Genomic DNA, 22,912 nt, shown 5'->3' with positions numbered 1-22,912 from the left:
GTCTGAATGATATGAAGGTGATAATGCTGGTGAAATGAGTCCGGGGTCCAGCACCGAAAGTTACCCAGCATTTGCTCGTATTGGGTTGAGGGAAAACCCCGGAAAAACCTCAACCAGGTAACTTGCCCCGACCAGGATTCGAACCCGGGCCACCTGGTTTCGCAGTCAGACGCGCTGACCGTTACTCCACAGGTGTGGACACTTTAGTGTAATCAAGTGTTGCTTTGTATAATAAGAACTGTAGGCACAGTGTATACGGTAAATCTCTATATGCATTTGAAAAGATTATTAATCAACTTGACAGAAATGTTCGTGTGTCACAATATAATTTGTAATATTTTATTTGTTAATGGCACTGTTATTTTTATTAAAGTATGCGATTTAGCAGTTACATGTACTTCACAAATGTCTTAATTGTTTCAAAAACAACTAAATGCATTTATGACATTTGGCACAATAATATGAACATTTTCCATTTTGGTAATAAATTAAGTGGCAAGAAAATGTTCATGTGTCACACCATATAATATTTAATATTTTTTACATTATTAATTATTCCTTTTCATTATGATTTTCTGTTTATATTTTGGAATGCTTACGTTAAAAAACAGTGATGTGTCTTTCATGAACTCCTAAGTATTTGATTAAGTATCCTGTGAAGATCATAGTTACTTCGAAAATGTTACGTGTGTGACTATGGAATGACCCATCAGTATTGTTAGTATTGTTACAAATTACAAAACCTGAAACTGTTAGAATGGGATCAGGAGTAGTGACAAAAAATGTAATGTTGTAGGCCTACATCAACATGACTATTTTAATCCAGTTTCTAATAGTTTTTAAGGTTTGAAGGCCTTTTGAGGTAAACAGTATTGAACATGTGAGGGAAGGGCTATTTCTTGGTAATGGATTAGGCCTGTATATTTTATAATATTATTAACTATATATTGTTAAAGTACCTAGTAAATATCGTAATATGTATATTATATAATACTGTAAACGAGACAATATCACAGGCTGCAAACTAGATTATTCTTGTTTTTGTATAATTATACGAACATGTCTGAAATAAACAAGACTACCATTTGTTAGGTTAGGATAGGATTACTTATATATTGTAATCAGGCTATATGCACAAATTTTCCAATATACTACTATCATAACTAAATAGGTAATGTTAACATTAATTTTCATAAGTTTTTGTGGTGCAAATTAAAATAATTCAAAGTAAAGTATAACAAAACTCCGACAACATTATAATTATGAACGTCAAATTCTCTTATTTTATTTATTTTTCAGTGTTTAGTCCCTTATTTCCCATTGTTCTTTGGATTTATCATTAGTGAAATATCAATTAACGGATAAATTATGTTATACACTCAGTTGATAATATAAATAATATTCACGACAAATATATAAAAACAGAAGAGATAACGAATCATAATTTAGCCCACCGATAACTTTATAACATGGTCTAAAAATTCTAGGTAGATTGGCTTTGCGCGAGACTCTGCATTGTATTCTATTCAATACAAAGGCGAACTTTATCTTATCTCTCCGCTTCGCCCACGTGACAACTATAATTAGAACTCCCTCGTTCCGAACTTGCCTAGGTCATATAGGCCAATAATATTTATCCATGGTCATCAATTGTCGACAGTACATACCGTTGCTTACGAGAATATCTCGTAAGCAAGAAATAATCGATTTAGACCGACCAGACCGGTTCAGAGTTCGTGTCTCGTGATGGTGTTGGTCATTGTGCCATCTGTTGACGATTATTGAACTACATCAAGCCGGCCTCGACTGCAAACCCTAAAGCCTATATAAAAGAGCTATCTGTTAGTATATATGATCTAGGGTATTATTATACTAAGGTATTTGTTTAAAGGTTAATATTCTTTCACACAAGGAACTAGCGCCGCCACAAGAAACGATTCTTCAGAGACTCACGCTTGCCAATTTCGATGTTCAACTGAAACAAGTGAGTTGGAGCGAGAAAACAGTTGACTACACCTGGAGCGCAGGGGATGGCTCCAAGAAACCACCAGGGGAGGCAACGCTCGCTCCTAGATGTCTTCTGGTGAGTACACATCCGAAGTGTCTCTCAGTTTGTAATGTTAAGGACTTAAATGCATTCATAATCGATGTAATGAAGATGACATACTTTACCATCGTACATTTACAAAATCGCAATATAATAGCAGTATTACAAAGACTTACACCAACACAATGGTGTGGCGTGACGTGATGTCATATACGTCATGTATGATATGGAATAGAGAAAGGTAGGACGGAATAAAATGGAAAGTAATTAAGTGTGATAGAACTCAATGGAATGGAAAGTACAGAACTATAAATACTGTGAATTTTATTTCAACTCAACAATAGGATTTTATTCTTCCAACAATAATTCCTTTCTACAGTTCACCTTAAACGCTCTCGTCAACAATAGAATTTTCACTCAACACAGTATTCGTTATAGCACTCCACTGACGGCAATGACAATTTACTTGGACTATTACTAACAACAATGAACTGTTAATCTTAATTAATACTTACAAAGCACTATTTACAAATCAGAACTATCAGTTCTCAGTTCACAGTTCTTCTAGCTCAGTCACTCGAGTTCACAGTATCTCGAACCACAGACCTTCAGAGACAGTTCACTGTACTCGAACTCAGGTCCCTCCAACTGCGGTCCACTGTACTCGAACTCAGGTCCCTCCAACTGCGGTCCACTGCACTCGAACTCAGGCCTTCGGATGCTGATACAGTTGCGGACGCACACTCGAGTCGAACTCCGGTACACAAGACTGGCTTGCTTGCTCTGGCTTTCTCACTGACTGGCTGACTAATCAACTGAAAACTGCTGTAGTTCCTTCGCGTCCGTAATTTATAACCACAGCGACGTAGCCTCGAAAGTTCGAATTCGCGATTCTTCCACTTCGACGGATTTCTCGGCCTCTCTAGGCAAGCAGAAGATGCGCGCGCAAACTCCCCCTCCACTCTCTCGCCGCGCGCCTTCCCAAAGTGCTCTGCGCGATCTTCTCTCTTGCGGGACGCTGGTCGTGAGTTCGAATCTCACGTCGCTGTCACATTACAATAAAAGAAACTAGAATTAAATGAAATAGAACAGAACAGGAAAGCATAGAATGGAGAATGATGGGAAAGGATGAGATAGGGTAGGATATTATAAAATAAAATGAAATTGAATTGAATGGAAAGTGCCGAACGATATACAATGGAAGAGACTGGAATATTAATATGGAATAGAACAGAATAGAAAATCATAGACAGGATAGGATAGGATTGTATTGTATTGTATTTATTTACATTCCATGGTATTCGTACATCGCTTCACAGATGGAATATGGAACATGTCAAAAATATCTTGATTATAGTCACAGTCTAGTTGAAATGTATCCAGAAGAGTTTTACAATATAGTCTACTAGTAGGCTACAACACATATTTAATACAATACAGAAATATTCATGAAGCGTTGTTGAATGTCATAAATTCACCTACAGAATAGAATGCGTGCGAAATTAGGTACTTCTTTAATAATCTTATGTATTGAGTTTGATTTTTTATATCCATAGGAAGGTTATTAACAATTTTTACTGCCATATAACGCACTGCTTTTCTATAGCACGATAGACTTGCTGATGGAATATGATAGGATAGAATAGGACAGAACAGGATCGGATAGGATAACATGAAATTAATCGAATGAAAAGTGCAGAATGTAATGGAAGAGACTAGAATAGAATGGAAAAAAATATGGAATAGGTCAGAAGAGGCAAGCTTAAAATGATGAACTATAGGATAGGATAGAATAAAATGAAATTTGTAAGGCAGGAAAAGTGCAGATATACAATGAAGGAGACTGGAATAGAATGAAGTGATATGGAATATAATAGGAAAGCGTAAGTGGAGAGCGATAGGATAGGATAGGATAGGATAGGATAGGATAGGATAGGATAGGATAGGATAGGACAGGATAGGAAAGCATAAAATGGAGAGCGATAGGATAGGATGGGATAGGATAGGAAAGCATAAAATGGAGAGCGATAGGGTAGGATAGGATAGGATAGGATAGGAAAGCATAAAATGGAGAGCGATAGGATAGGATAGGATAGGATAGGATAGGATAGGATAGGATAGGATAGGATAGGATAGGATAGGATAGGATAGGAAAGCATAAAATGGAGAGCGATAGGATGGATAGGATAGGATAGGATAGGTAGGAAAGCATGAAATGGAGAGCGATAGGATAGGATAGGATAGGATAGGATAGGATAGGATAGGATAGGAAAGCATGAAATTGAGAGCGATAGGATAGGATGGGATGGATAGGATAGGATAGGATAGGATAGGATAGGATAGGATAGGATAGGATAGGATAGGATAGGATAGGTAGGAAAGCATGAAATTGAGAGCGATAGGATAGGATGGGATGGATAGGATAGGATAGGATAGGATAGGATAGGATAGGATAGGATAGGATAGGATAGGATAGGATAGGATAGGATAGGATAGGATAGGATGGGATGGGATGGGATGGGATGGGATGGGATGGGATGGGATGGGATGGGATGGGATAGGATAGGATAGGATAGGATAGGATAGGATAGGATAGGATAGGATAGGATAGGATAGGATAGGATAGGATAGGTAGGAAAGCATGAAATTGAGAGCGATAGGATAGGATGGGATGGATAGGATAGGATAGGATAGGATAGGATAGGATAGGATAGGATAGGATAGGATAGGATAGGATAGGTAGGATAGGTAGGATAGGATAGGATAGGATAGGATAGGATAGGATAGGTAGGAAAGCATGAAATTGAGAGCGATAGGATAGGATGGGATGGATAGGATAGGATAGGATAGGATAGGATAGGATAGGATAGGTAGGAAAGCATGAAATTGAGAGCGATAGGATGGGATAGGATAGGATAGGATAGGATAGGATAGGATAGGATAGGATAGGATAGGATAGGATAGGATAGGTAGGATAGGATAGGATAGGATAGGATAGGATAGGATAGGATAGGTAGGATAGGATAGGATAGGATAGGATAGGATAGGATAGGATAGGATAGGATAGGATAGGATAGGATAGGATAGGTAGGATAGGATAGGATAGGATAGGATAGGATAGGATAGGTAGGAAAGCATGAAATTGAGAGCGATAGGATAGGATGGGATGGATAGGATAGGATAGGATAGGATAGGATAGGATAGGATAGGATAGGATAGGATAGGTAGGAAAGCATGAAATTGAGAGCGATAGGATAGGATAGGATAGGATAGGATAGGATAGGATAGGATAGGATAGGATAGGATAGGATAGGATAGGATAGGATAGGATAGGATAGGATAGGATAGGATAGGATAGGATAGGATAGGATAGGTAGGAAAGCATGAAATTGAGAGCGATAGGATAGGATGGGATGGATAGGATAGGATAGGATAGGATAGGATAGGATAGGATAGGATAGGATAGGATAGGAAAGCATAAAATGGAGAGCGATAGGATAGGATAGGATAGGATAGGATAGGATAGGATAGGATAGGATAGGATAGGATAGGATAGGATAGGATAGGATAGGATAGGTAGGAAAGCATGAAATGGAGAGCGATAGGATAGGATAGGATAGGATAGGATAGGATAGGATAGGATAGGATAGGAAAGCATAAAATGGAGAGCGATAGGATAGGATAGGATAGGATAGGTAGGAAAGCATGAAATTGAGAGCGATAGGATAGGATAGGAAAGCATAAAATGGAGAGCGATAGGATAGAATAGGGTATCGGATAGGATAGGATAGGATAGGATAGGATAGGATAGGATAGGATAGGATAGGATATGATAGGATAGGATAGGATAGGATAGGATAGGTAGGATAGGATAGGATAGGAAAGCATGAAATGGAGAGCGATAGGATAGGATAGGATAGGATAGGATAGGATAGGAAAGCATAAAATGGAGAGCGATAGGATAGAATAGGGTATCGGATAGGATAGGATAGGATAGGATAGGATAGGATAGGATAGGATAGGATAGGATAGGATAGGATAGGATAGGTAGGATAGGATAGGATAGGTAGGATAGGATAGGATAGGATAGGATAGGATAGGATAGGATAGGATAGGATAGGATAGGATAGGATAGGATAGGAGGGTAAAATACAATTGAATTAAATGGAAAGTGCAAAATGATGTGGAATGGAATAGAATAAATAGTGAAAAGAAATAGAAATAAAAATATGTAACAGAGTATAATGTAATAAGGTAAGGTTGCCTATTTCCGTGATTTATATATTATTCATTCGTGGAAATGCTATATCTGGAGCTCCTAATATTAATGGTACTAATCAATTAGGCCTATCAAAACCTCCAATTATAATTGGTATTACCCCCCTAATCCTGTGATACTTTTTTTAAAATTGAATTGTTCGACCATAGCGCCAGACATCTTTCGCCTACTTTTGAGACATCGGTGAAGTTCCTAGCAAGATACCCAACCCCGTGCCATTCAGTGGAAAAAACGTATCACGGAATTAGGCAAATTTACCCTATAATAGGGCACTGAATGAATGGGATGTAACTGGATCGAATACCCACCGACTAAACTCAGATGGTAATTGGGCTCGAGTTTTGAGGCTAGGTTCAAATCCCGGTTGGACTGATTGCTTGTTTGGACTTTTCCGAAGTTTTGCATAACTGTACGGCAAATGTCAGGTAATCTAAAGGCGAATCATCGGAATCAGCTCACCAAATACCATCTCGTTATCACAGCCCCACCGCTAACCACAACAAGCCTTCAGACTGTGTTGAGTTCGGAAGACATAGAAAAAGTAATAAAGTAGAATGCATTGTAATAAGTTGAAATGAAATGAATTCTATTATAAGTAAATAACGAACAGGATGCAAGTATGTAGTGCTCGTGGATTTGAAAATGTCATTTTTAAGTGAACTTTATCACCATCATTATCATTATCATTTTCATCATCTTCTTCTTCTTCAAAAAGATTTAAGTACCTGTTCTGACTTCAAAGCATTGTGGAAGCCATGTTAATTTTGATCGTCCCTGGCTCCTGGTTTCTCTGTCCAGTGAACTTTATAATTCATAGTAATGCTTATACCTTATATGTTTGATAATGGAATTGCTTTCTTGACAAATGTTTCCATTTATTACAGGAACTTCAATACGCAAACGTAGCGGAGGAAAAAGGCAGTAAGTTGAATTTTTCAGTAAACATTGTTGTAACTACGGCCAGAATTTTTATGCATATTTTTACCGACCAGTTGAAAGTCATGCAAAAACATTTTTATACATGTTACGGACATCTATATTGGCGAATATGCAAAGTTAATTATGTAGCTATATTTTAGAATATTTCAGATGTTTCTCCATATAACACACTATTGTACATATATTATATCAGTCGTCCTTGGTGACGTTATTTGTATAGTGCTGGCCTTCTGTTCCCGAGGTTGCGGGTTCGATCCCGATACAGATCGATGGCACTTCAGTGTATCTAAATGCGATAGGCTCATGTCAGTAGATTTACGGCATATAAAAAAACTCCTGCGGGAAAAAAGTTCCGGCACACCGGCGGCGCTGATACAACCTCGGCAGTTGCTAGCGTCGTTAAATAAAACATACTTTTATTTTTTTTATATTATAGCTAGAGATCACAGATATTCGCATTAGCGGTAAAAGCGACAAATCCTTCATTAAAACGGAAGTTGTTTTTCTTTGCGAATAATTCTGCAACAATAGCGAAAATGAAAATATTGTTATCATAAATTTTCGCAATAAATATGTTTTAGAGCGAAATAAATTATTTCCGCGAAAAAAAGCGACATTTATTAAATATTTGTATTTTATTACTTTTTTTTTTATGATTATGTCTCGTGATGGGAATATTGTACGAAATGGAAATATAAATATTGGAGATTTATCCTTCGAAGAGGTGGAAAAATTCAAATATCTTGGAGCAACAGTAACAAATATAAATGACACTCAGGAGGAAATTAAACGCAGAATAAATATGGGAAATGCGTGTTATTATTCGGTTGAGAAGCTCTTATCATCCAGTCTGCTGTCCAAAAATCTGAAAGTTAGAATTTATAAAACAGTTATATTACCGGTTCTTCTATATGGCTGTGAAACTTGGACTCTCACTCTGAGAGAGGAACATAGGTTAAGGGTGTTTGAGAATAAGGTGCTTAGGAAAATATTTGGGGCTAAGCGGGATGAAGTTACAGGAGAATGGAGAAAGTTACACAACACAGAACTGCACGCATTGTATTCTTCACCTGACATAATTAGGAACTTGAAATCCAGACGTTTGAGATGGGCAGGGCATGTAGCACGTATGGGCGAATCCAGAAATGCATATAGAGTGTTAGTTGGGAGACCGGAGGGAAAAAGACCTTTAGGGAGGCCGAGACGTAGATGGGAGGATAATATTAAAATGGATTTGAGGGAGGTGGGGTATGATGATAGAGACTGGCTTAATCTTGCACAGGATAGGGAGCGATGGCGGGCTTATGTGAGGGCGGCAATGAACCTTCGGGTTCCTTAAAAGCCATTTGTAAGTAAGTAAGTAAGTATTACTTTTTTAAACATTTTGTGCATCATTTAAACACCTTTACCTTGTGAACATGCCAACCCCTAACAGAACACACTTCCCACGCACAGGAGTCCACTAGTGAGGTTGTCAAGATGTACATAACTAGACACGATAATATTATCAAAAACCCTCCTTACAGCACTGTGAAAAAAAGTAAAGAAGGTATTGTGCCAAGAAAGTATGGCGTGTTTGAAGCTAGATCTTACAGACTCACAATTTGTACACTAAAATTTTGTTCAGTAACCTCATGTGATGTTGAACAATCGCTTTCAGCATTAAAAATGTCGTTGTAGATAACAAAGTATGCAATAGGGGTATCTTATGCAAAATTTTACCGTTAGATGGCAGGAGCGTTCCATGCGTCACAACACGTTGTGGGGTTATATTATGTCATATGTTATAGTTGATTACGTTCGCTGGCTTGTTTGTTTTCTGTGCGTGTCAAATGCGAAACAGGCAACATATTTGCAACCAAGACCTTTTCAAGCGATATCTCTATCCAATGCCTTTGCTTTAGTAAAGTCTCATTTTATAAACCTATGAATCAACAATTGGCTCTCTTCTGACAAAGGAAAAACTTTACAGTCCGTATAAAATAAACCAAATGACCTGGAAATGTACAAAAACTTGCCCAGATATGTTCAAACATTTTTAACAAGAGCCAGAACAGGTCACATTGTCACAAAATGTATTTGTGACTTTTGTGATCCCTAGTCTATAATATCCGATTTCCTTAAAATTACCCGACAGATAGAGATAACAAACTTGAACGGGAATTAAGAGTTTTCTTTCATGTTACCATTTTCGAAGAAGGTGAGTCAGTGAAGTTATGGTTTTACAGTGCAGTGAACAGTTCCGATCAGTGATAATTTATAGCGTCAATGAAATGTGTTCTATAGTGTCAGTGAAATGTGTTACAGAGTGTCAGTGAAATGTGTGCTAAAGTGTCAGTGAAATGAGTCATAGTGCCACTACAGGGAATGAGATGAGAGTAAAGTGAAAGACTATTGAAACTTATGTAGGACCTATACATAATTATGTAGGTTGTGTTGTAAAATTAGGTGTTTTATTTTATGTTTTATTATTATTGTGTTAAATTGTATTGTGTATTCTTATTGAATTGTGTATAAAATTATATATGTGTTGTAAATTGTATTATGTATTGTAAATTTTATTCTGTATTGCTTATCATTTTAACTGTGTATTGTTAATATTGTATATACCACTGCCACCGGGTGCTTGCCCACTTGCAGTGTAAATAAATACATACGTACATACATATATACATACATACATACATACATACATACATACATACATACATACATACATACATACATACATATATTGCTAAGTAAATTGCAAGCATTTTCTCATACTTTGTACTGTCGTTCTTAAACCAAGCATGAGGCTGCAGCAGAAGGCATACCCTTCAGTATTAAAGCACCTCTGCAACGTGCTTCCAAGGAAACCCGGGATATCGTTAAGTCACGCACGCTGTAAGTTCAAATTAGAATTTGTTTTACCACTTGGTGCGAAAAGTGTGTTGATTGGTTGCTGACATTCAGTTGTCGAGTGTTGTCATAGCGATAGTGCGACTGAAAACTTCAATATGCATCCAAATATGCCGTTAAAACAGGACTCGAAACGGATCTGAGCGACGTTTCGGTTTGTTAATTTCGGGAACCTTTCCGTTCCGTCTCGTAAGAAATGGCTATTGTCCGTTCCGGATCTTTTTATTTGGTACTAGCCGTACCCGTGCGCTCCGCTGCACCCGTTAGAAATAAATATAAAGTAATTACATAATTAAAATAGGACATTTAATCCAGGGAATATTCGTGTTTGATAGAAGGATAAATCGTTTAATATGTTACTTAATTTAAATCGGATCCAAATAATTAAAAAGCGATAATTTTGGTCCAGAGACACTCATTTGGTGCAATGACAATTCCTTTAACATGTTTCTTAATTTTTATTACATGCAACCATAGTTTAATGAAGATTGACATCATTTAAATTTAATGTGTATTTTTTATTTTACTTGTTATAGGTTTCCATTGAATTATGGTAATAACTTAATTTTAACCCTTGTTTTCTACGTATCAGTAAATGGCGCTTGGCCCACTATGGTTCTAACCCTTCAAATAACTTAAATTATATTATATAATATTACATATTATATTATATTTTATTATATTATATTATATTATATTATATTATATTATATTATATTATATTATATTATATTATATTATATTATATCAGAAATTACTGTAATAACATTATAGCATTATGTCCATCTAGAGAACTACTCTTTCCAATGGTGAAATAATAATTAATTATACAAATCGGTTAATTTAGCTTCCGATATTACTTCATACAAACACAGAAACATTCTCTGTAGGCTATCTTTCATAGCTTTCGATTGTTGCTGTCCAAGGCCCCTTATAGAAGAAGTCATTTGTTTTTTAATTCATTACACGGCCTTAGATGGCAGTTATTTTAATTTTAAAACTCATTTATCTCATTAAATATCAGTCCTATCAAAATTTTGCAAAGAATAAAACTTATCGCAAATTATTTTTAAAGAAACTTTTGTTATGGAACATTTTTCACAAAAATCAATAATAAGCGAGATATTTCGATTTATTTAATTCAGGCCTCCTTATAACCCCCCTTTTAGCCTAAATAATGTATTTTGAATGCCATATAGCCTAAAATCTAAGTTACAACGAACTTAATTTATATTGCAATTTTCATCGAAATCCGTTCAGCCATTATCGCGTGAAAAGGTAACAAACAAACATACAGACAGACAGACAAACAAAAATTTGAAAGAAGCGATTTTCGGTTAATTATATATGTCAGGACCAATTATTTTTGGAAAATCGAAAAATTTCGGCTACAGATTTATTATTAATATAGATTTAATTAGCCTACAGGCCTATATGATATTCGGGTCCCGCGCCGTGGCGTCGTGGTCTAAGGCATCCTGCCTAGGACTCGCGTTACGGAATGCGCGCTGGTTCGAGTCCTCATGGGGGAAGAAATTTTCTCATGAAATTTCGGCCAGTGTATGCGACCTGTGCCCACCCAGCATCGTGATGCACTTGGGGAGCTACGTTAGGTAGCGAAATCCGGTTACGCAAACCAGTTATAACAACTGGGGGGGCTCATCGTGCTAACCACGATACCTTCATTCTGGTTGGATGATCGTCCACTTCTGCTTCGGTATGTGGCAGTGAGGCCACGAGCCGGTTGGTCGGTCTTGGCTCCTTCATGGGTTGTAGCGCCACGGACTATATGATATTTCAACACATTTTTCAGTTAAGTATGAATTAAATTGTTAAAAATACTGACTACAGACACTGTCGATGCTGCTTTATTGTATTACAGCATTGGTACGAGTATAAACTCTTGCTAATTTATGTTACTCTTGCGGAATGCCTTTGGTGTGTTTGATTCTGCATTGAATATCGCTGACGTTCTGAATAATAGCGTGGCGTTAATGAAATTAAAAGGATCCAAGCTCAGCGACACTTTATCACTCCACATCCAGATAATGATCATATGCTAGGCAGTGAGTCGAATTTCTTATTGTTTAAACTGCGATTTAAGTATCCATTTCAAAGACTTTGCGAAACAAAAGTTTTAATCATAAATGTAGGATCGGAAATCATTTTCTTCCACTGATAGACTAATAATATACGCGTCAAAATAAATGATTAAATATGCGTGCATTTTATTCCATAAGTAGGCTATAGGGGAAACTCGGCTAATTCCGCAGTACGGGTAATTCCGCAGTAGTGCATATATGATTTTACTGCGGCTTTACAATAGCGTGAACAAGTTTTGAGTGGCTGTCAACAGGAGGAATGTCCCCTGCAGTGCTATAGAAAAAAAAAATCAAGGATTTTGGTCGACACCTCTGTCGGCAATACAGTGACACATCGAAAGTTGGCTGTTTTTCGTGTTTTGCTACACAGCTGTGAAGAAAGTGAGGATTGTTACATATAAATTGTTCCTTTTATGTTACTTTCATAATGCATTTCGTAATTATTTACTACTGCGGAATTAGGCAAGTTCTATTGCGGATTTATCCGCATTTTTGCGGAATTACCCGAGTTCTTTTTCAACTGTAATGTATGTACGACTAAATATATTTGCATTTTAATAGGTCTCTCTATCTCATTTGGTAATGAAAGGTTTCGTCCATGTCTACCTACATACCTTGATAATATTTTGTGCGAGATCGTGCGTATTTGCTTGTTTTCCGCACAGAACCAATACGCGGTAAGTGTGAAATACCACATTCAGTATTCCCAACGTAACACACATAACAATTTCCCTCTTCTTACCGCTTAAGCGCGACATTCATTTTACTGCTTTAGGCTTTTAACATATTATTTTTAGAGACGTTTAACATAGTAATAATTATAAATTGGAAACTTACCACTGCAATTCCACCTAAATTGCAATGTTAATTATTGTTTTTAAATATTTGCAAAAATTAAGTAAAGTCTACTACTCCACGAAACTTATTGCATTCCTGATACAAGTAACATTAAGGAAGCCGTGAAAAAATCAACGAGACTCCAGATGCCGATGTTATTACTGCAATATGTTATATAAATAATATTGTTAAAATATTAAAATGAAAAATAAATCATTACATAACCTTACCGTTTGTTTTAAGTTCGCATTTATAGACTGGGGGGAAAAAAAAGACAGACGTATATCACGGCCTGCTGGAGTATAGTAAACACTGAATACGTTTTACAGCAACAATGTTGAAGAAAGATATTTTGGTGTTCCGAAGTTGCCGTCATTAAACAGAAACCAACATGGAGATTTCATTGCAACTAATTAGAAATTCGTCTTTCAGGTATGTAATAAACGATCTTCGCACAAAATAATGTACGATACACGAGCGGTATGTTTGTTTTCATGTTCTCGGAAATTAAAAAAGCTCAACTACGTTTCGCTTTTTCAATCTTTTCCTCGACCATGAAAACGTCAACATACCGCTCTTGTAACGTATATTACTATTTCAATAAACGTTTTGATAAAAATATTACAGATTTACTTCTTAATATTGCGGAATTAGCCGAGTCTCCCCTATACTTCTTTGCACCTCTGATTGAGGTTCTGGCTGATATGTACATCTATTATCAGGCAGTACATCTCACTTGACGATATGTGTCAGAGGAAGAACAATTGTTTGTATACATCTGAAGTCTGATTAGAGGAATATGTATCTAATCGGCGATGTAGATATGCATTGGAGGGGGAAAGAAACTGGCCACCCTATCCCATTATCTTCTGGGCTAGTTGCCTCATGAGTGATGCCTTATTGGTGTTACTTATGAGGTTCAAACCTGTCTTCGAACAGTTGACTAAACAACAATAATACTTTTTTGGCTGAATGAAGTGACTATCGTTTGTGGTTTCCTCCTGTGCAGTTATGATGAAAGAGATCAACATTTCCAAAGACTTGTATCCGAAATTTGTAAGCTACTGGTATATTAATTGATATGTGTCTATAAATAAAACTTAAAATAATATAAAGATACAAGTAAATAGTTGGTCTACCTACCTCATGTCGTTTTAGTTAGATAGAATAGAACATCAGAGCTCAATATTTATATCTTAGACAAGCACTGATATCTTGGATTCTTGAAGTTACAAATACAGGGTGCGTCAGAAAGAACGGATGGATTTCACATGGCAAGAAAATTGTAAAGATTCATCAAATCAAAAATTTATTGTTATCAACATATTCACCAATACATGCAGTTTATTTATGTAAAACAACATTATCCATATGATGTCCTTGGCTTTCAATATAGGCATCGAGGCGTTTTCTGATGTTCGCCATCACTTTCACAGTCATAGCTGGTGCAATTGTCACGATTTCTTCACGAATCGCTGTCTTCAGTTCGTCCAGTGTATGTGATCGATGTTTACAAACTTACGTCTTCAAATGGTCCCAAAGAAAGAAGTCGCAGGGCGCGAGATCTTACCGTAGCCTCGGACAATCTCAGTGCAATAGAATTTCGTCCAGGTGATTTCTTCTTTAATGTTGAACCTGTGGTAAGAAATGAAGCCACCCACCGCAAAACTGTATTCCGAGTTGGAATCCTAGCGTGACGTCCGATGTCTTAATGAGTCCTGAGTAGCGATCACAGACTCTTCATTTTTCAAAAATGTCTTTACGATGAAAGCACGTTGTACACCAGACCAACACCATATTCTCAACTGAAACTGCATTCTCTGGCTGACCCAACAGTCGTGGTCCCCCTCACTATATCTCTCTCCTCGTTGCGTATCGATAGTTTGAAATCCATCCGTTCTTTCTGACGCACCCTTTACAAAATAATAGTAGTAGCAATAATAATAATAATAATAATAATAATAATAATAATAATAATAATAATAATAATAATAATAATAATAATAATTTTATTTAACCTGGCAGAGTTAAGACCTTAGGGCCTTCTCTTACACTCAATCAGAAGTAAAACTTGCTTTCATAGTCGTACATACATAGACGTAATATGCGGAACCAGAATCACGCAAGAGAAGTGCTCGTAGGTAGGCATTAGATACACATATTAGTGTTAAGCTAGACGGATACGATTTACATAATGAAATCTAAAGCGACAGTTAAATAGAAATGTACATAATAAAAATAATAATCCTTTTCTTCCTGTTCAGAAAAATCTAAGCCCAAAGCAGGAAGTAAACCAAAGGCCGGTAAATCGCGCGGGAAGAAAACTGAAGAGCAGACTACCGCGAGAGTGACGAGTGAGTTGCCGCTCCCTCAGTCACTGACTTGCGAGATGGGATTCGGCTTGAAGCGCGCCCGGGATCCTGTCCCGTCCATCCCGCTGCAGCCGGAGACAGCGACCACTCAGGAATCAGAGACAGGCAAGAGGCCGAAAAGCAGAGCCTCTTCCAAAAAGAGTGGCAAGAAGAAATAACACGAAAGTCAATCTGTTTCTCTGCTCTGAAATAAACTGATCTGTTGCTTTATTCTTTGATTATGTAGGCTACTCACTCATGTACTAGTCGATCGTATGATGGATGGATGGATGGATGGATGGATGGATGGATGGGTGGATAGATTAAACAATGGGTGGGTGGATGGAAGGATGGAGGAATGGATGAGTGGGTGGGTTGGTGGATGGATGGTTGGAGGGATGGATGGGTTGATGGATGGAGGGATGGGGAGTGGGTGGACGGGTGGGTGCGTGGGTGGATGGATGGAGGAATGAGTGAGTGGATGGATGGATGTATGGATGAACGTGGGTTGATGGATGGATGGGTGTGTGGATGGTTGGATAGAGGACTGGGTGGGTGAGTTGGTAGGTGGACGGATGAATGGCTGGATGGATTGATTGATGGATGGATGGATGAGGGTTGGGTCGGTGGGTAAATGGGTGGATGGGTGGGTGAATGGCTGGAGGGATGGGTAGATGGGTGGATGAAGGGATGGATGTATGGTTAGGTTTATAGGTGGAGGAATGGGTGGGTGGATGGATGGATGGGTTGATAGATGGATGGGTGGGTGGATGGATGGCTAGAGAGATGGGTAGGTGGGTGGATGGATGGATGGCTAGAGAGATGGGTGTGAATGGATGGTTGGTTGGGTGGTTGATGGATGTGTGGGTGGATGGATGGATGGATTGATTAAAGAATGGGTGGGTGGATGGAGGAATGGATGAGTGAGTGGGTTGGTGGATGGATGGTTAGAGGGATGGGTGGGTTGATGTATGGGGAATGGGTGGATGGGTGAGTGCGTGGGTGGATGGGTGGGTGCGTGGGTGGATGAATGGATGTATGGATGGATGGGTGTGTGGATGGTTTGATAGAGGAATGGGTGGGTGAGTTGGTAGATGGACGGATGGATGGATGGATGGATGGATTGATGGATGGATTGATTGATGGATGGATGGATCGGTGGGTAAATTGGTGGATGGGTGGGTGAAGGGATGGAGGGATGGGTAGTTGGGTGGATGGAGGGATGGATGTTTAGGTAGGTTTATAGATGGAGGAATGGGTGGGTGGATGGATGGCTAGAGAGATGGGTGGGTGCGTAGGTGGGTGGATGGATGGATGATGGGTTGATAGATGGATGGACGGGTGGATGGATAGCTAGATAGATGGGTGTGTGCGTAGGTGAATGGATGGATGGATGGATGGATGGAAGGTTGGTTGGGTGGGTGGGTTGATGGGTGGGTGGGTGGATGGATGTGTGGATGGATGGATGAATGGAGGGAGGTGTGGATGGATGGATGGATGGAGGGAGGTGTGGATGGATTGATGGACAGGCGGACGGATGGGTGACTGTATGGAAGAGTTAGTGAATGAGTAGGTAGTTTGATGGATAAGTGGGTGTGTACAATAGTGGCAAAAAAAACCGGACCGACGGAATAATCAAGGTCCCCGAAATGAGCCACTGCGCATGCCACGCCCGCATTCACAAGATAGCGAGTAATCTATTGAAATTGTTGTAGTTTCGACTGCTGACGTAGCCCATTTCGAAAACCATGAGAAAATAAGCTGGTAAAATTCATGTTCTGGGAATAATAAGTTAATTAAGTAGTAAAATATCGCTGCAATCGAAAAGTATTGGGAATAAATTTGAATAAGTAACAAAAACAAGTTTCCTTCCCAGGCAGGATTTGAAGCACGGAAGTCTCAGTTACCAGTCTGTCGTGCTCTGGAGTGAACAAGGCTCTGAAATCAGCTACAAGGGTCGGTCCGGTTTTTTTTTTTGCCACTACTGTACATTAGAACATGGATAGGTTGATAGCTAATTGTGAGGCTAATTTGTTTAATGAATGGGGATGAATGAGTGGACAGATGATTGTATTTATGGGTCGGATACTTGATTGTGTGTCGCTGAGTGGCTAAAACTAAAACCCGTATAAGATTGTATAAGTATTCACTATTCTAATTCTACTATGGCTGTGAGAAATGGATGTATACACCCTTTGAAATACTATTTCACAGCAAAGAAATGAGGTAGAAATACGATTTTTGCGATTTATGATTCAGAAGGCAGTGGAAACCATGGAAACATGTTCATCTGTTTATAAACAAACATGGCGGTGCAATTATCGTTCGATGAACGTAAGTGGGTACTGAAATGTTATTGGAAAGTGGAGAATGTTGTTGAGGTGTAGCGACGTTGTAGGGTTGAATTTGGAACACAACCACCAACAAGCTTAACTATCACAAGAATCCGAGACAAGTTTGAAGTCGACGGAACGGTGCAAGATGTGTTCAAAGGGCGGTGCGGAAGAAAGAGAATTTCCACCGATAACGAGAGTGTTGATGAAATCATGCAGGCTTTTGCACAATCCCCAAAGAAGTCAATGAGGCAATGCCCTCGTGAGATTGGTATCAGCAAATCCTGTGTTCATCGAATTTTGTGAGCTCAAAAATGGAAGCCTTACACTTCGTGGCTTGTCCACGCACTAAATGAGGACGACCCAGAGATGGTTAGGATGAAGAGGAAGTGCTGTGGAGTTCCCGCTTCTATTTCCGGATTTAACCTCTCCAGACTTTACCTATTGGGAGCTCTAAAGGACACAGTATAGGTCTATACCACAAAACCACAAACACTGGAGGAATTGAGAGTTCAGATTGAACATGCAACAGTCCAGTTGGTATGTCGCTCTGTTGTACGTCGTTGTTGGGAGTGAACTGTGTCGGAAGAGGGTCTTTTTGAACATGTATGGCAGGGTTGGGCATCGGGAGCTGATCCAAACTCTAAACGGGACGCTTAATATTCATTCGTCACTGAATCAACGCTGCGCGGTGTTCGGCGGGGAAGAAAGGGGAATCCGCTCTTGCTGCCCAGCCCTGATGTACGGGCTTAAGGAATACAAAACCGCAAAAATCGTATTTCTGTCTCATCTTGTTGCTGAGAAATAGTGTTTCAAAATGTGTATACATCAATTAGGAACACTCATTATACATGAATATTATAAAACATAAAATATAGTTTTGTGTAAAAGTGGTTCGTGATGTGCCATTTTCGATGTCATTTATGGCTTCAGTACACAAAGAAGAGCTAATATGTTTTAATTTTTTTTTTTCATCGCAGACCTGTGTTATTCTCGTGACCAGAATATTGTACGAAATGGAAATATAAAAATTGGAGATGTATCCTTCGAAGAGGTGGAAAAATTCAAATATCTTGGAGCAACAGTAACAAATATAAATGACACTCGGGAGGAAATTAAACGCAGAATAAATATGGGAAATGCGTGTTATTATTCGGTTGAGAAGCTTTTATCATCCAGTCTGCTGTCCAAAAATCTGAAAGTTAGAATTTATAAAACAGCTATATTACCGGTTCTTCTGAGAGAGGAACATAGGTTAAGGGTGTTTGAGAATAAGGTTCTTAGGAAAATATTTGGGGCTAAGCGGGATGAAGTTACAGGAGAATGGAGAAAGTTACACAACATAGAACTGCACGCATTGTATTCTTCACCTGACATAATTAGGAACATTAAATCCAGACGTTTGAGATGGGCAGGGCATGTAGCACGTATGGGCGAATCCAGAAATGCATATAGAGTGTTAGTTGGGAGACCGGAGAGAAAAAGACCTTTAGGGAGGCCGAGACGTAGATGGGAGGATAATATTAAAACGGATTTGAGGGAGGTGGGGTGTGATGATAGAGACTGGATTAATCTTGCACAGGATAGGGACCGATGGCGGGCTTATGTGAGGGCGGCAATGAACCTTCGGGTTCCTTAAAAGCCATTTGTAAGTAAGTAAGTAAGACCTGTGTTATTAGCCAGAACTGCAAAGCATATTCTGGAATGCTGCCATTGCAAGAGAATTAAAACGAGGCTCTGAATATTCGTTCATTAAAATTCCATTGTTTTTACCATCACTCGTCATGCAATGAGAAAATTTATTCCATTTACATGGCACCGTTTGTTTTCTACAGATTATCAGGCATTGCGCCTTGGTGTGAACCGTGCTTCCCGGGCCGGATGAATGGAAATGGGTGGTAGTGTATGTCAATCTCAATTGAACTCGGTGCCTACGTTATCTCGTTAATAGGGGACTCTGCTGTTTAACCTACTTAAACAGACCTAGTGGACTACATCACAGCTCCATTCAATTGATCTAATCATTCCGTGTACAAATTACTTCGATTTCATACGTTCAGCCGGATATGCTTACGTAAACCGAGGGGGATAGGCCTCATTCAGCTGCCATAGGCGTCGAATGGTCAGTCCTCTCATTGTTTATCTATATACTTTAGGATCTCGTTCACCCTGACAGCAGTTAGTCAGTGTCCCAGCCTTCCTCAACTTTATTTTACTCTGAAGGAAATTTATATAACATTTTCATCTTCAAAAAATCTCTGCGTTAAACTTACGTCTATTGTTCATGATATACCAGCGTGATCAGAAAGTTTTATATACAGGGTGATTCACCTGAGCCTTCTTTTTGACAAAATTATGCATTTTCTTATATTCTTAGCAATTCTATGAAGATAGTATCCATAATCGTGCCTGAACTACAGGGACAACATTTTATTTTCACTTCAATTTTTATTGTGCCTGAGTTTTTTTCACTCCCACCCCCTCTACTAGTAAACTTCCAATCGTCCTCCACACAGAACCAAGGCCGCTATGCAGCAAAGCCACCTTACGGTCATAGTAAACACTACTGAGGTAGTGACTATAGTACGTTCCAGAAATATATTCGCGTTTTCTAGTAACGAAAGAGCTTTCAATATTGAATCATATTTTCGCACAGGTACTGTCATCCGTTTGCCTACGTCGCATCCCGGTTTCCCCCCACACGCTTCTGCTCGCCCCTCTGTAAAGGCTAGTGGCTGGGCAGTCTTAGCTCTTTTGTGAAAACATTAATTTCTGTTAGGAATTGAACGTCTACGTAATATTATATAACTGCTTAAAATAACTTAAATAAAAGGGTCTCGTTAAGTAATTAACTGTCACGTGATTTCCTCCCTTTCTACGATGCTGCGACGAAACCACTTGGACGGACAGTAGATAACATGTCTGAGTAATTTTATCTTTTCGGATCGGGCAGAAATGAAGATTGAATTTACAGTACGTCAGGTACTCTTTTATAGAGTAGGTACAGATTTATTTCAACATGAGTTACTAATTGGAATTAGGTACAATAGTCCATAGTGCGATAATATGCACAAAAGAACTGAAGCCTGTATCGAAATGAACGGTCACCATTTTCAAAAGTGTGTTTAAATATCCATATTATGATTATTTTTCAATTTAACCTCATTGTCTATATTGTACGCTTTTGTGCTGTAGGCAATATAATATACACTACATAATGAATAAGTCCGAATGGATAGCTCAGTTCGTGAGTGAAGACATTTATTGTTAATACAGTAGCCTACTATATTTTGATTAAACAAAAACCTAATGAAAATTATCAAACTCAAAATCGCGATACTTCCTAGTTTATGTAAATGGATGAACTACTTTTCTTCCCTCCTATACCTAGTAAAGTGATTTGTTTGTATTTTACGCCACTATCATCGAACTCCACTCGTGGAAGAGGGTAGGAAACGGTATTTCCGGTTCTCAACCGTTAATCCAAAGGTATAGCCAGGTTAATATTAGAAATGTTAGTAAAAATAAAATTGTATCCCTGTACAAATGGTGCTATGCTTCGCTGCAAACTTTCTGCTTGTGACCTTCAATGGCTTCACGTGTCCCGCGAATCAGAGGAGTGCAGCGTTCCCTAGTCTAGAGGAGTATCTCTATCAAGGAAGACAATGAACATTTACGAAGAGAGGCTGTTTCTTGTACAAGAACAAAATGGTGTACACGTAAAACATCGACGATGAAGTTATCGTAAGGGATGGTGATGTAATATGTCAGTGCATTTTCTAGATGTAGGCTATGTTCCTCTCTCAAAGTGAGAATCCAAGTTTCACAACCATACAGAACAACCGGTAATATAACTGTTTTATAAATTCTAACTTTCAGATTTTTGCCAGCAGACTGGATGATAAAAGCTTCTCAAACGAATAACAACAGGCATTTCCCATATTTATTCTGCGTTCAATTTCCTCCCGAGTGTCATTTATACTGGATGTTCATTTCAAAGTGTGTCATGACGTCACTGTTGTTGGGTCACCGATTTGAAGCGAGTTTCAGCTTATATGTTAGAGAAGTTGCCTATTATTTAAGGCGTTCTTCAATCTGAACTTGAGAACATGTACGGTATAACTTGAACGTCATAGCAACAGATGGCGGTCTGTACGGTCTGTGTGCTACCATAACCTCTTTCGAACTGTGTTTTGCGCCGGCAAGTCGTACGCAGGGTATTTGTTACCATCGGTTGTGTACGGTAACATTCCACAACACAAATCAAATGCTCCGTGTCCATGTTGACCGTCGAAGTTAATGTCAACAAATACGTAAGTAATCGTCTTAACCCTCTCCCCATATCCCGACAGTACGTATTTCCAAACAGTTCACATTCCTGCCACTACCGGCGTTACCGTACGTATCGGCACGTACTCTTCAGAATGAACGCCGTACTTGCTAGCCAACTTTTCTGCCTCTTAGATTATACACCTGAGCTGCGGAAGTGTAGGAAGATTGAATTCTCTAGGCTCATCAGCTAGCCACATGACGGCATACAGCGAGCCAAGACACATTTTGAACTGAATACCCAGTATTTGTTACTGTTGCTTAAGATATTTGAATTTTTCAACCGTTTCAAAGGATAAATTTCTAATTTTTATATTTCCACTTCATGCTATATTCTGGTCACGAGACATAATCATATACTTGGTCTTCTCGGGATTTACTTCCAAATCTATCCCTTTACTTGCTTCAAGTAAAATTCCCGTATTTTCCTTAATCGTTTGTGGATTTTCTCCTAACATATTCACGTCATCCGCATAGACAAGCAGCTAATGTAACCCGTTCAGTTCCAAACCCTCTCTGTTAACCTGGACTTTCCTAACGAAATATTCTATTACAAAGTTAAAAAGTGAAAATAATAGTGCATCTTCTTGCTTTAGCCCGCAGTGAATTGGGAAAGCATCAGGTAGAAACTGGCCTATACGGACTCTGCTGTACGTTTCACTGAGACACATTTTAATTAATCGAACTAGTTTCTTAAGATTGCCAAATTCAATAAGAATGTCATATAAAATTTCTCTCCTAATCGAGTCATATGCCTTTTTTAAATCTATGAATAATTGATGTACTATATCCTT

The 22,912-nt window shown here is 38.5% G+C and overlaps 1 protein-coding gene across 1 annotated transcript in view; it reads left to right on the top strand.

Annotated features, from left to right (window-relative positions):
- The window catches only part of LOC138709995 (leucine-rich repeat-containing protein 43-like), a 116,109-nt gene extending 100,427 nt beyond the window's left edge, over window positions 1–15,682 (top strand). The window contains exons 8-10 of the mRNA XM_069840673.1: window positions 1,913–2,083; window positions 7,211–7,247; window positions 15,370–15,682. Of these exons, the coding sequence (XP_069696774.1) occupies window positions 1,913–2,083; window positions 7,211–7,247; window positions 15,370–15,635 (474 nt within the window). The 3' untranslated portion in view covers window positions 15,636–15,682. The remainder of the gene's footprint in view (window positions 1–1,912; window positions 2,084–7,210; window positions 7,248–15,369) is intronic.
- Window positions 15,683–22,912: the final 7,230 nt, after the last annotated feature.

This window comes from Periplaneta americana, chromosome 12, assembly GCF_040183065.1.
Source record: "Periplaneta americana isolate PAMFEO1 chromosome 12, P.americana_PAMFEO1_priV1, whole genome shotgun sequence".
NCBI lineage: Eukaryota > Metazoa > Arthropoda > Insecta > Blattodea > Blattidae > Periplaneta > Periplaneta americana.
This window is presented reverse-complemented; position numbering and strand designations above follow the sequence as displayed.